The following is a 14068-nucleotide window of genomic DNA, read 5'->3' on the forward strand; positions in this document are numbered from 1 at the left end:
GGTTAATTAAGGATGACAGTGGGCAGACTAATTGATGTTGTATTCTAACATTACATAACCTACTACGCTAAGTCTGTTTTTACACACGGTTGTTGGGTTCCCTTGATCTAAGGTCCGTTTTGGCTGGTTTTAACCTACAGACCCATCTAACTCTTTTGAAATATCTGATATCTTAGAGAAAATCCTTATTGGCTTTGTTATGGATTTGGGGGGGGAGGGGGGTGTTATTGGGTGTTTTGTGTGTGTGTGTGTTTTTTCCCAGCCCCTGATATAAAGGGCTTATTGTTACATCAGTTGGCAGTAAAGTAGATGGGAATTGGACCTGTGTTACTCTGCTTCTCCCTGCCTTTTTGTAGCTTCTGGAAGGTATTGTAGCCCATTGTAACTGTAGAGCTGCCAGGCTCTGCTATCTTACCCTAGGGATGTGGCACATTTATGGCTAGAAATGCAGAAGCTAGCTTAAGCTAGTCTTGGTCTAGTACTTTTTCTGGCCATAGTATGTGTACTGAGTAGTAGACAATCCCTGGCAGTGATTTGGTATGCTATTCATTATTTCAAGGCCAACCAGAATTTCATTTTTAGTAGTGCTTGAATATAATAACGACTTCTTTTCCACAAGGAGCGGAGGTGTAATATCAGCAAACTGCCGAGGCTAGACGGGTAAAGATTAATTTCTTGTGTTTTGACTTTGGTGGTGTTAAAACCCTCCTTAGTGTAGGAGCAGGACGTGTATCAGGGATGTGGAAACTGCATTCACGATCATGTCTTATGACTTGTCAGAAACAGTCCTTTCTAGTTGGACCAAGTAGCTCCTTGATCATACGGGAAGGTAGTGCTCTTTCATTTTCTAGCATACCAATTTCATATTTAATTTCTGCATAGATTACTTCTATTGGCTCTCATCAAGAATCTTCTTGAGACTCTAAGGGGGAAAAATTAGATTACTTCAGCTTTTGGTTTCCAGGAGTTACTGAACTTGTACTGTGACTTTGATTCTTTTGATCAAAACTAACAGTGAAGACGCTAATGATTTGTTGTGAAGAACTTAATAGTTTTTCATTCACCTTTTTTGTTTTCTTTTTAATCTGAAGATGAGGAAGGGGGAAGACTATTAGCCAGATATATTTCTAGAGGTGTTCTGTGTAACATTAAGTGTTTCAGAACCTGTTGAAAGAAGGAGGAATTGATCATTGCTTGGGTGATTTTATGAACATGTTGTAGAATAGAATGGATTTAAATATATAGAACTGCTTCTCTTACTGGTGAATGAGCTGGTTTTTATTCTGGAGGGTAATATGTTTGCATCTGAGAAGATGGGGTTATTTCAGAGCTTTACCAAAATGGAGTCTTTTTCCTTATTGATTCTGCAATGCATGTCAAGCTCAGCGTCTTGAATGTGTCACAGTTTTGAGTATATATTTAAAAAAAAAAAAAAGCCAAAAACCCCACAAAATAAGAACTCTTCTGTTGCCCCAGCAAAACTTTCTTTATTGCAAAATCACTAAAATAAGCATTTGCTCTGTTTTATATTCTGCTTTCTTCCAGCTTCCAGGTAGGTAGTTTCTGTATGCTGTTGAACTTTAATTGATCCCATTATAACTCCCAATTCCCAGCTGCCCCGGTTGGTGTTTGGATATTGCTGTTGGTTTGCTCTGTCTGGGTTGGCGTAGAGATACATTAGAGAGTTATATTTGGTTTCTCTAAATCCCTCATGACCACCCAGACATTCTGCCCTGTGCCTTCAAATATTGTAGAGCAACACTAAGGACATGGAGCTTATCCTTCTAGAATACTTGGGTAGGCTTTCTCTGCTACCTGGAAATACTTGAACGGAGCAGATTCAGCCAGCTGGCTGTCTTGGGCAGAGTAATGCTGCTTTATTTGAATCTGGGAGGAAGATTTAAGCCTAGTTTGGGCTGGCATGGAGGGACTTGGAGAGACCAAAATAGCAGGTAAGAAATTATGCTTCCTTTCCCCAGGTGCTTATAGTCCTGCACAGATGACAGAAGTATAATTGAAGAAGCCATCACAGGCATGCTAGAAAGAACACACTTGTAAAAACCCAAATAAACCCAAAATACACCACCCCCCGTAAAATTTCCTAGAGCAATTGCATTTTTATACCAGGGTAAATAACCTAAAATATTGGCTCCTAAATGCCTTCCAGAAATAATTTGAGCTTTAATGTTACATTTCTGGACCCGAGTTCCTCAGACATAACAAATATATAGTCCCATAATAGTATGAAATATAAATTCAAATGTTTAATGGCAAATGGCTAATATCTGGTTATCTAGAGAGTCATTTTGTATGAGTTTTTAGTTAATTGTGAGATTTCCTGTTAAAACCTCCTGTGGTATTTCAAAAATATCTACTAACTTTCAACAAACCTTGTGTCTTATAAGACCATGGTTGTTAAAATCTTGTTGGTTTTGCAGATTGCCTTAAACTGTCAGCTAATTATCCTTTCTGCTGTGTGGGTAAGTATGGCTCCAATACCAGGGTATTTTAATTAATGGGAGAACCCCCCCAAAAGGCAGTGTTTAGTTTGGTCCCTACAAATGCCACACTCAATGCCCTGCCTGCTGACCAAGCAGAGAGAGTCAAAAAATTATACAGGCAACTCTGTTAGCCACTGCGTGTGCTGTTGTACAGATCAGTAAGGAAACACAGTCTAACTTCAGCCTCGTTCAAAATGGTATCGAGAAACCCTGCGTTTTTTGCTGTAAGAATGTCACTTGCTTCAACTTGAAATGTAGGCTGGAAAGAGGGACATTTTTTATTTTTTGCCTGGGATAATATTTCCATTTTTTTCTGTGACAATTTTTTTTTTTTTCTTCTTGCAGGTTGAAAGAAGAAAGGGAGACCTGCTTGTCCAGTGAAGATGCAGTCTTAGTCTTCAGCTATTTAAGCTGAATGCATTGTGATTTCCAATAATTGAGACAGTGATTCTGAAAGCTGTCTACATTAATGAAAAGAACAATGTAGTCAGCTTAACTGAATCATCAGTGTTGCATATTGAATAGAACATGATAAACCAATCTTGATGGACTTATGCATCTTAGGAATATAGAGCTAAACATTTATTAAAGCATTGTGTTTTTTTTAAAACAGTAGTTTTAAAAATGGAGAAATACGAAAGTGTACCACCCCTCCCTAAAGAACCTGCAAGAGAAATGAATGTGGAGAATCATACTTGTCCCCCACCTCTGCCGCCTAACGAACAGCCTCCACCACCTCCCCTGCAAACGTCCAGTGACGCAGAGGTAATGGACGTTGGCTCTGGTGGTGATGGACAGTCAGATACCCCTGCTGGGGACACGCACAGTATCTGCAGAACACAGCTGCTCACAAAGGGATCTGCCTGCTACAAAAGTCGTCTTATAATAGACCCTAACAGTAGTGACCAAAGCCCAAGAACTGCTCGGCACGCACCTTCAGTTCGCAAGTTCACCCCAGATCTTAAGTTACTTAAAGATGTAAAGATTAGTGTTAGCTTTACAGAAAGCTGCAAAAGCAAAGATAGGAAAGTTCTGTACACTGGTGTTGAGCAGGATTATAAGGCAGATACAGATTTTGGTATTAATAATGTCAATGGGGATGTGCATGTTTGTCCTTTTGGTGGTAGTAATGGTAAAGCTGTAGGAGTAGGGGGTGAAAATGATGACAAGAAGGATGATGAAAATGATATTGATCAGGAAAAGAGAGTGGAATATGCAGTTCTGGATGAGCTAGAAGATTTTACCGACAATGTGATGGAAATAGATGAAGAAGGAGGAGGGTTCACATCTAAAGCAATCGTTCAAAGAGATAAAGTGGATGAAGAAACCTTGAATTACTCGTATGAGGTAAGTAAATCCACGGGTTTTTGGTGGGTAAGGTTTCCCTGTGGCTAGAAAAAATACACAGATTCGTTCACTGGAAGAGTCTGTTCCAGAAATGGGCATTACTTGAGTCAAAAATGCAGAATTGTCAGATATGGAACTTTGGCTGAAGACTTTTGTAAATTACCTCGGTCAAATTTTTGTTACATGGCAGCTTCTATAGTCTTGTTTTAAAATAACTTTTAAAAGGCTTCTTCCACAATTGCAGCTCATCATGAAAAAGACCAGGTCTCGCTTACGAAAACTTATTTTCTTATTTTTCAGTCTTTTTACTGGGATCATTGGAAATTTCTAGTTACTGTCTGTGTTGAAGGACATAGAGAAAATGCATACTTTTCTTTTGCAAGGGAAACGGGAAGTTGGTAGCCCCAGAAGGATAGTGTCTGATGAAGTCTCTTTCAGGATGACTTTGATAATGATGTGGATGCTCTGCTGGAAGAGGGTCTTCGAGCACCCAAAACAAGGAGACTAGAAAATGAGAAATACGGTGGTGAAAGTGATCACCAGTCTGATGGAGAAACAAGTGTGCAGCCAATGATGACCAAAATTAAAACTGTACTTAAAAGTAAGTTAATGTTCGTTCAATAGCTCTAACCTTTTGCGTGGCTTATGTCTGTAGAACGAAAGTGTATCAGCAAGCAAAGTGCAAATATTTTTAGTGGAAAACTCGGTTGTTTCAGAAGCAAGTATGACTTTTCCATCAAATATAGTGGTGCTTGTGCTGATATAAGTTAGTATGTAAAGAAGACTAAGGAGAAGATAAAATTCATTGGTGAAATGAACAAATTGGTCTGTATAGAAATGAGTGCTACTGTTGCTTTTGAGTTGAAAACATAATGGAATCTGTAATTTTGCAGGTTTTATTAAAGCAAAACAACCTGTCTGCAGTACTTCTTTAGTCTTGTTTCAGTGTCATTTTATCCTTTGAGACAGAAAAAGCAATACAGATAAAAACATTGATTCTTTTTCTGTTCTTTTAAGCAGTCCAAGTTTAAAGCCATTCTTTGCTTTAAAGGTCGTGGCCGCCCTCCTACAGAACCTTTGCCAGACGGATGGATCATGACATTCCATAACTCAAGAGAATCTAGAGTTGTTACCTGGTCTAGGCCTTACTTCTTGGGAACAGGAAGCATAAGGGTGAGAGCTGTCAATTACTTAAATACTGAGATTTAAAAATGAGCTGTGTTCCTGCAAACCATTGAATTAACAGGCTGCTTTCCAGTGTTAGAATTTAGGTGAACTTAGAACTTGAAAAATAAACTCCTCTATTTCTGAAAACATGTTTTTTCTTAGTGTTTTGTTTTTCCATTTTTGCAGTGAGTTCGGGCAGTTAGATTGCATGAGTTGGTCTTGTTTTGTGCCCTCGTTGGTCTAGCATATGGCTGAGAAATGTTGGTTTTATTCCACCATAAAATATATTTAGATCACTTATTTGTAGCTGTGAACTAGTCAGAGCTGTGGCTTATGGTCCACATTTACAGAAGTAAGCACAAGATGTTTGTGAACCCAAGGAACCTGCAGAAATTGAATTTAATGTCATGGGCCTAAATCCCAAGAGACCTCAATGGATTTTTGGGAAACAGTGTAGTTTTTGCAAGTGATAGAACAGAGTATAGTTTGCATCTAAACCAGCAAATGCACTCTGAAGTTGACTGTCAGTGTATCCAGTGCCAAGATACTACAGGAGTGGGTGTACTCAGATCTTGAGTAGCATAAGGTTGCTGACCAAAGAGAAGCTTGAGCCTAGACTAAATAAAATAAACTTCCGTCTTGATTACATCTTCTGGTCATCTTGAGGTACTGAAACATTCTGTATTATTTTGTATTTGCAGAAACATGATCCTCCCCTTAGTAGCATTCCCTGCTTGCATTACAAAAAAATGAAGGAAAATGAGGAAAGGGAACAAAACAATGACATAACCCCAAATGGGGAAGTATCACCAGTAAAGCACCTAGATAAATCTTCAGAACTGGACTGCCAAACAGAAGAACCAGACTCTACTGCTGCTGATTCTGGGCCTTTAGATGACAAAGACGCCTCAGGGGGAGATGCAGCACAAGGAGCCTTAGGACAGGTTAAGGCCAAAGTTGAAGTATGTAAAGATGAATCTGTAGGTATGTATGGAAAGCGGAGTCTCTTCTTGGCTGGCGTTGGGGAAATGGCACTTGGGATACGTACGCTTTCTGCCAGGCTTGGCAGCGGAATAGTATCTTGCCCAAGATCAGGTGGTCAGTTGCCTTTCTGCATGTTTCTTTGTGTGCATAGATCTGGAGAAATAGATCCAGTATTAGAAATCAATTTTGATTCTAACAGGAAGAGAAACATGCAGTGAAGCTTTTCGCTGAAGACTTCAAAGTCCGCATGCCAAGGTCTTACATACAAAAATGTACAACATCTGGAATTTTAGTCCTGTGGACTTTTATCTCAGTGTAAGAATCAATTAAGGCAATGTGTAGATAGGAATCGCTCTTGTCAGGTGTGTTTCTATGACTTGTATGCAGTCTATATTGGCTGAATTATATGTTTGTGGTGTGATCTTTTAAGATAAATGGTGTAATTAAACTAGCTTTGCTTATTTGCACATCTTGCAGAATAAGCTCTGCAGATATAATTGTACTCATGCAAAGGGCTGGTTTTGCTTCATTATTTATGTAAGTCTGATAGCTTTTGTACAAAAAGCTGTTTAAAGAAGTCATGCCAAAATCACTGCCAACTTTAGAGGAACTTTGAGAGAAAGCTCCTGTGCCACAGCACAGCCACGTACCCGAGATTACCCTCTCTGTAAATTACTGCAGCTCAGAATACTGATAGGGGTTGTAGGCTGTCACTTATCTCTGTGGTGTTCAAACATAAAACTTGTCCTTCTCCGTACACATGCCCTGTTCAGTCCAAAAATGATGCCAAAACATTATTAAAAAACAATTAGCAGCAAAACTAAACCCAGTAAGCACTTACTTTCTGCGTGTAGTTCACCTACCTGTCTCTCTCTTCAAATAGAATGTTCTGTATTACTGAAAAAAATACTGACTGATCAAGTCTAAGTGTGACTTGTGTTTGGAATTCCTTCTGGAAAGAAACGATGCCAGCAGCTTGCTTTTGTTTGTTTACATCTTGGGGTGATATGTTTTATTTTTGCTGATGATATCTGCCGAAATGTCCTCTACAGGAGAAGCAGCTGTGTTTCAAGGGAGGCAGTCCTTTAGTACCCTGAAATGACCACATGAAATTCTGGTTAGAGGCCAGCACATAGTCACAGAGCATCACGATACAGCGTGTCGTGGTGCACGGTTCAGTAAATAGGCAGCAAGGGTCAGGTTTGCCTTCAGGAAACGGAGGCTAATTGCGTAACCCCTGTTGCTCAGTGCATACCTTGCTGCAGGTAGTGAGAATGTTGAATAGGTGATGGAGTAGAACAATTACTAGTGTCTTGTTACAAAGTGTGTTGGGTATTACGCTGGTTGGGGCTTAGTTAATCTTCAGGTGACAGCATGAAATGCTCCTTTGTTTTCCTGTTTGCACAAGTGTCTTGCATTTGATCCAGTAACAACAAAAATTTTAATTAGTTCTGGTAGTATAAAATAGCATCTCAACCTTGAGTATGTGAACTAAAGCCACTACTTTTGCTCCTAGTCTGAAAAAATAATCGTATCTTAAAACCATGAATTTACAGCTTGCTGAGTGGTGAAGCAGAGTGTGTAATTTGCTTGTGTTTCTCAGATCTGGAAGATTTTAGACGCTATCTTGAAAAGCGTTTTGACTTTGAACAAGTCACCGTAAAGAAATTCAGAACCTGGGCTGAGAGACGGCAATTCAATCGTGAAATGAAGCGGAAGCAGGCGGAATCCGAGCGGCCTATTCTGCCTGCCAATCAGAAACTCATCACCTTGTCTGTGCAAGATGCGCCTACAAAGAAAGGTTAGTTCGGATCCATCATATTGCATAGTAAAGGAAAAGTACGGTCAAAATATACTTCCTATTAAGAAGAATAATTCCTAAATGAAAGGATTTTTATTTAAGGCTGCAGTCCTGGTGAGTGGTTACTGCATTCTGCTACGTGTTATCACTGGTTCTTACTGAAAACCCTCCTGCCTGGTCACTCTATGCTACTGCTTTCTCCGTTCTGTGCCAGTTCTAATTGGTCCCAAATTAGGGACTGATTACAAATGCCAGATTGATCCAGATTAAAACCTGCAATTAAAAATACATATTTAATGCAGGTTGATGGAAATGGTTATGGAAGAACCATGTGTGCAGTTGTGCCCTGTGGCGTGAGGAGGGGCATATTATGTCTTAGGAGAAATGGTGATTTAGCTCTCACTGTATTGGCTGTGCAGCCATGGTGGTATCTTTAACTGCAGCCTGTTACTCCAAGGGTCCATTGACCTGTGATTGGGGTTTTGTTCTTGTTTTGTACACTGTCATGTTTCCGGGTTTCTTCAGGGGAATTAAGGCTTATGAGCTGTATATTGACCATTCCCTGGTAACAGGAAGGTGCAGTTAAATCTTTTATTTAATGCACTTTATCTTGAATTCTAGGTTTAGAGCCATCTGAGTTAAGGACTGACTTAAGCTTTATCTATCTAAATCTTAACTTTCTCTCCCATACTGCCATAGTGCTCGCTGAGGCAGGGTTTGTGCTCTTGGCTGACAGTATTGTTGCGGGGGAAAAAAAATAGGGCTTACAAATAAAAAGAGCATGTTTAGGGCAAGGGGAGAGGGACCTGATGTGAAGTTTATGTGCCTATTGTTAGAAGAGAGACAGTGTGTGTTTAGAAGCAAATTGGAGGGTTTCTAATTGATGTTAGTTGCCAAAAATGCTCTGTGTAGAGGTCCAGAGATCATGAGACTGCAAACATAGAATACTTGACTTAGCTCATAATCAGTGCACTTCCAGTTGTTGATGGGAATTCCTCAGACATATTTTTCAACACTTTTTCAGAGAAAATGGACTTTGAGGTCATAATTATCCATGTCTGATTCAACAGCATTGCATTTAATTTGAGTGGGCACTTACCTCTTTTAGCTTGTCATTTATGTATTTGTAGTAGAAATTGTCTTTTAAAGGCTGGAACAACTCAGCTGTCTTCCCACTTTTTTTTTTTTTGGTAGAATTTGTCATTAATCCCAATGGGAAGTCGGAAGTTTGCATACTGCATGAGTATATGCAACGAGTCCTAAAGGTTCGCCCTGTTTACAATTTCTTTGAATGTGGTAAGTCTAAGTTTGTTAATCAAGCACGTGCTGTTTTGAAGGGTTTATCTCCTGCTTGGACAGCCTCAAAATCAAATGATGGACGTATTTCCAAGGGGATATTGTCAAATTCTAGCTAGGAAATGTTTTCTGTATCTTAAGCAGGGCTTTTGAGGACAGGAGTGGTCTTATCTTTAAACTAGCAATGTGGCTGTTCGGTTGGAAAACGGTGCCTGTGTGAAAATGGGTTTGAGTAACTCATCTGCATCTAAAAGGAGGCATCAGTGAAATACAGGCAATTGCTGTTTTGCTGACTGCTCACAACTAACATTTGCTTAATTTTCTTGTCGTTATTGTCCAGAAAATCTGATTGGAAAGCACACATTGTTTTAGTGAATCATTATAATTCTGGGGGGAAAAATATGATAGATAGTAAATCCAGGTAGTTAACAAGAAATATGTAGGCCTTCAATTAGGAAGCAGTTAAGAATTTGAAAGATTTCTGTGGACACATACGTACCCTCTCTAAAGCTGCAGTAGTTTGAGAGATTTTTCTGATTTTGTTCTGTTCTGGTTTACTTCCAACTAACAAAAAACTTTTCCCCTGTAAATTCCAGCCAGATTGCCATATCCAGCTGCGTTTGAGACTGCTTTACAAAGTGGTATAGCACGTGCTCCTTGCTTTTTTGCTTTTGACAGGTTTTTTGGGGGTACTTTATGGAGGAGGAAGAAACTACACTTTTTTTGGCAGTAGGTTTGAAAGGATTAAGTTGTGCAGTCAGCATCCGAGGAATTACAAGTTGGGCATCTTAGTTTAGTGTGGACTCTGTAAATACTGAGAATCATGTTATCCCTATACATGCATGCATAGTTTGAATTTTCACTACCAGAACGTGAGGCTCTTGTATTTACACTGCTAGTGATGCAAAAACTTTGGAATGAACACCTGAATTCTGGCAGGTTATACATGATCTCTGAAAATGTAAAAGTCCTTCCTTTGGAGGAATGAAACATGTGGCGGTAAGTCTCTGTCAGTGGAGAACTCTGTTCACGGAGTAAGCAATTCTCACTCTTTCTGAAGAGTAAACAATTTCCATCCCTCTTGAAGCTGACATGAAGAGGAAAGTCAATCTTGATAGTGGTGCTATTTCGCTATTTCATGTTCATGATGAGTGTTTTACATTGGAAGTTCTGAAAAGCTTTCTTTTCTTTCCACCCCGGCGCCTTTGCTCCCAGAGAACCCAAGTGAACCTTTTGGAGCCTCAGTGATTATTGATGGAGTAACTTATGGGGCAGGAACTGCCAGCAGCAAAAAACTTGCCAAGAATAAAGCTGGTAACACTTTTTCTTAATACCAATTGCTGAATTGCTTATCTGTTCTCATTTCTGCTTTCAAGATCACAGAATGGTTTGGGTTGGAGGGGACCTTAAAGATCACCCAGTTCCACCCCCCCTGCCATGGGCAGGGACACCTTCCACTAGACCAGGTTGCTCCAAGCCTCATCCAGCCTGGCCTTGGACACTTCCAGGGATGGGGCATCCACAGCTTCTCTGGGCAACCTGTCCCAGTGCCTCCCCACCCTCTCCGGGAAGAATTTCTTCCTGATATCTAATCTAAACCTCCCCACTTTCAGTTTAAACCCGTTCCCCCTTGTCCTGTCACTACAGGCCCTTGTAAAAAGTCCCCCTCAGCTTCCTTGTAGCCCCTTCAGGCACTGGAAGGCCACAATAAGGTCTCCCCGGAGCCTTCTCTTCTCCAGGCTGAACACCCCCAACTCTCCCAGCCTTTCATCGTAGGAGAGGTGACATATTTGCAACAGCAAGTAGGAATCATTTTGTTAGTAGTCAAAGAAGGTACGCTCTGTCTTTTTGGTAAAAGTGGCATGTACTGTTGCATACTTTTCTGACAGTCCTAAGTTCTGTGATGGGAAAGGAAGAAGAAACTTCAGTTGTGAACTTGGACGTAAGCTGTTGTCGTACTCTGAGCAGCTGTAAGAGCGTCTGTAATGATCAGGCCCATAGAACGTGTTGGACATTTATATTTATCCTGTCACCTGCTATAGAAGCAGCAGGTGTATGGATTTGAGCAAAACAGCAGTCTTTGCTCTTCTTTAAAATCAAACAAAAAAACCAGTCTCGGTTCTGGTCATTTTGGTTCTCTTTCTCGTATCAGCTTGAACAAGTAGAATTCTTTTTTGTTTTTTCTTAAAAAGTGCAAGCGAATGTACTTTTACAAAAAGAAGGTGCCCGTCTTACCTGTAAAGGTGCTGTCTGGCCAGAGTGATAGTTCTTGGGAAGATGTGAGGCTTGCTGAGGGTACTTCATTCTGCTGTTTCCTTTACAATCGTCATTTAAAGTAAAGGTAATCAAGATGTTGAATTGCTTTCTGCAGCTCGAGCTACACTGGAAATCCTTATTCCTGACTTTGTTAAACAGACCTCTGAGGAGAAGCCCAAAGACAGTGAGGAACTTGAGGTACTGAACTCTTTCTTGCTGTCATTATCAGTCTGGTGTTATAGACGTTTTTCCTTCACTATCAGAAATATTGATGGAAATTCATAGCATTGCCTTCTCAGTCAGATGGAAGTGTGAAATTATTCTTTTACAGCAAGATCCATGGCAATGAAAATACTCTTTTTTTTCTTCCTATTGGATTAGAAAATGTATTGTGATGCAGAGAACTAGTCTCTTGTGAAATATTATATCACTTTCTGAAGACCTGAAATGTTCCACAACACTAGACTACCTGTACTATCCTGGCTTCTGGGATTCTCTGGCTGATGCCTTGAAAAGTTCAGAGCCCCAGAGTCTCTGGGTTTGTGTGATTGTGTTAGGAGACCAAGTAAGAACCAAGAGTGCCCAGGCTTCTGTGACATTTTCACCTACTTGTGAAAGCTATTTATTGCTACAATTTCAGGCTTCAAGCAGTGACATTTGGGAACATCAGAGGAAAAGTTTCTTTTAGGAGCAGAGCATGTGCTATATTTTCAGCTGTTGGAAATATAAACTAGCTTGTGCATCAGTGCTACGTTCACTTCCAGTTCAGCATGTCACAGACAATCAGTAAGGAGTAAAGGAGAAATCGGTGATCAGCCTGAAAGCAATGTTACCTCTTTGAGAAGTGTAATATACAGCATGGCTTGTGCACTGGCTTTAACTTAAAACTGCGTTGTATGCCCTGCACCACTGAAACAGTCATTAAGGAAAAGCAGAGACTTTTTTTCTATTACTTTAAAATAAAATACAAAACGTGCCAATAGCTGTTATGTCTTACTAAATCACAGCATTTTGATAAGTACAGTTTCATAACTGGTTAAAGCTAAAATAAAATAACCTTGCCCTGAGGGAGAAAGGATGATACAGAATGTATGACACAGTCATTTTCATGTCCATCTTCTGTGTAATGTAAAATTGGAGTTAAATAATTATTTAAATACCTGTCTGCAAATACATGATTAGCTGTGTCAGTGATGTTGGTAAATACCTCCACTGTGGGCTTAAAAATACTTAAGTATTGAGCACAGAGTTGCAGAATTTGTTTAATGTTGTAAAGGAGACACGAGCTTAAGTGTTGAGCACAGAGTTGCAGAATTAGTTTAATGTTGTAAAGGAGACACGAGAGTTAAGAATAGAATAAGGTCTTGCCTGCACCCAAGCTCAATAACCCTTTTCCATTCCATTGTAGTATTTTAACCATATCAGTATTGAGGACTCACGGGTATATGAACTCACCAGTAAAGCTGGACTCTTGTCTCCGTATCAGATTCTCCATGAGTGCCTTAAAAGGTAAGGCCTTTTGAGGAGAAACTGCTGTGTGCAGCTCTTCGGGTTTGCTTGGTAGCTGGCACCCAGGGTTTGTCAGGAACTGGGATGTTTGTGGGCTGGCTGCGCTCCCTGTTACAGGAGGTGTGGTGCAGCTCAGCTGGTTAGTGCTGTATCTTCTTTGAATTTCTGTTTGCTCATTATGCCTCTTGTCTTCGGAGATGAGGATTTAGTTGTGGAACATAAATATGTTTTTGGGTTTCCTTTATACAGGCTGCCTTTCCAGTCAAGTTACTCATCTAAAACCCCTCTTTGTTAACTTATGCCTTAAAACGTGTTGTTAATGTCTCTAATTCCATTGCAATGACTGTCAAAGATGACTGCAAACACTGCAGTTTGTCGTTTATATACAGCTTAGTATATGATACGGATTTTGTTTGTGCTTAAGAAACCATGGAATGGGGGATACATCCATAAAGTTTGAAGTGATCCCTGGTAAAAATCAGAAGAGCGAGTATGTCATGACTTGTGGCAAGCACACGGTGCGAGGCTGGTGTAAGTACAGTACTCAGTGTGACCTCTGGGAATGCTTTCCTTTCTCCTCTTGGCGTGTGGTGTCCGTTTGGCTTGTTCGGCTGTCTAGCGTGTTACATGCGTGTTCTGCCCTTCTCTGGTACCTCGGTGTTGAATGACACAAGTCAGTATTGGTGTTCCTCTAGTGACGTAATGTGCCACCGCTGACACGTTTTCATGGTTATCTTTACAGGCAAAAATAAGAGAGTGGGGAAACAATTAGCTTCTCAGAAAATCCTACAGCTACTGCATCCACATGTGAAAAACTGGGGCTCTCTTTTGCGTATGTATGGTAGAGAGAGTAGCAAGATGGTTAAACAGGTGAACATGATTTTGTTGGATTCTAACCTACTTTGTGATTGTGTTCTTGCTTTTGTGCTTTTCTGGAGGTTTAAATTGAGTTACAGCAAAGCTGTAGTGGTACCTGGTTTGGCCGAAGAGCGTTGTTCCTGGCCGTGGTAACGCAGTGTGCGTTTGGAGAGCAGCTCTCGGTTCTTCTGAACTGGTTCTCCTGCCTCGCTGTTGCCAGAACACCAGCTGAGCGCTTTCGTTGACAGCAGTGACTGTGTTAACTTGCATCTTCCAGGTCAAAATCGTATAACCTAGTTAACGTGTAACTAGCCTGTGGAAATACATAGAATCCTAGAATGGTTTGAGT

At 40.3% G+C, this 14068-nt stretch overlaps 1 protein-coding gene across 1 annotated transcript; it reads left to right on the top strand.

Annotated features, from left to right (window-relative positions):
- Positions 1-3125: 3125 nt before the first annotated feature.
- Positions 3126-13731, top strand: DGCR8 (DGCR8 microprocessor complex subunit; the record flags this gene model as incomplete). The annotated part of the gene is made up of 11 exons (XM_010146580.1): positions 3126-3848; positions 4287-4449; positions 4900-5021; positions 5717-5999; positions 7603-7800; positions 8995-9096; positions 10312-10410; positions 11468-11550; positions 12761-12861; positions 13286-13392; positions 13604-13731. Coding segments are annotated over exons 1-11 (2109 nt in total), but the record flags the coding sequence as incomplete, so codon positions are not given.
- Between the last annotated feature and the right edge of the window lie 337 nt (positions 13732-14068).

The sequence above is a fragment of the Eurypyga helias genome, unplaced genomic scaffold (assembly GCF_000690775.1).
Source record: "Eurypyga helias isolate BGI_N326 unplaced genomic scaffold, ASM69077v1 scaffold46402, whole genome shotgun sequence".
NCBI lineage: Eukaryota > Metazoa > Chordata > Aves > Eurypygiformes > Eurypygidae > Eurypyga > Eurypyga helias.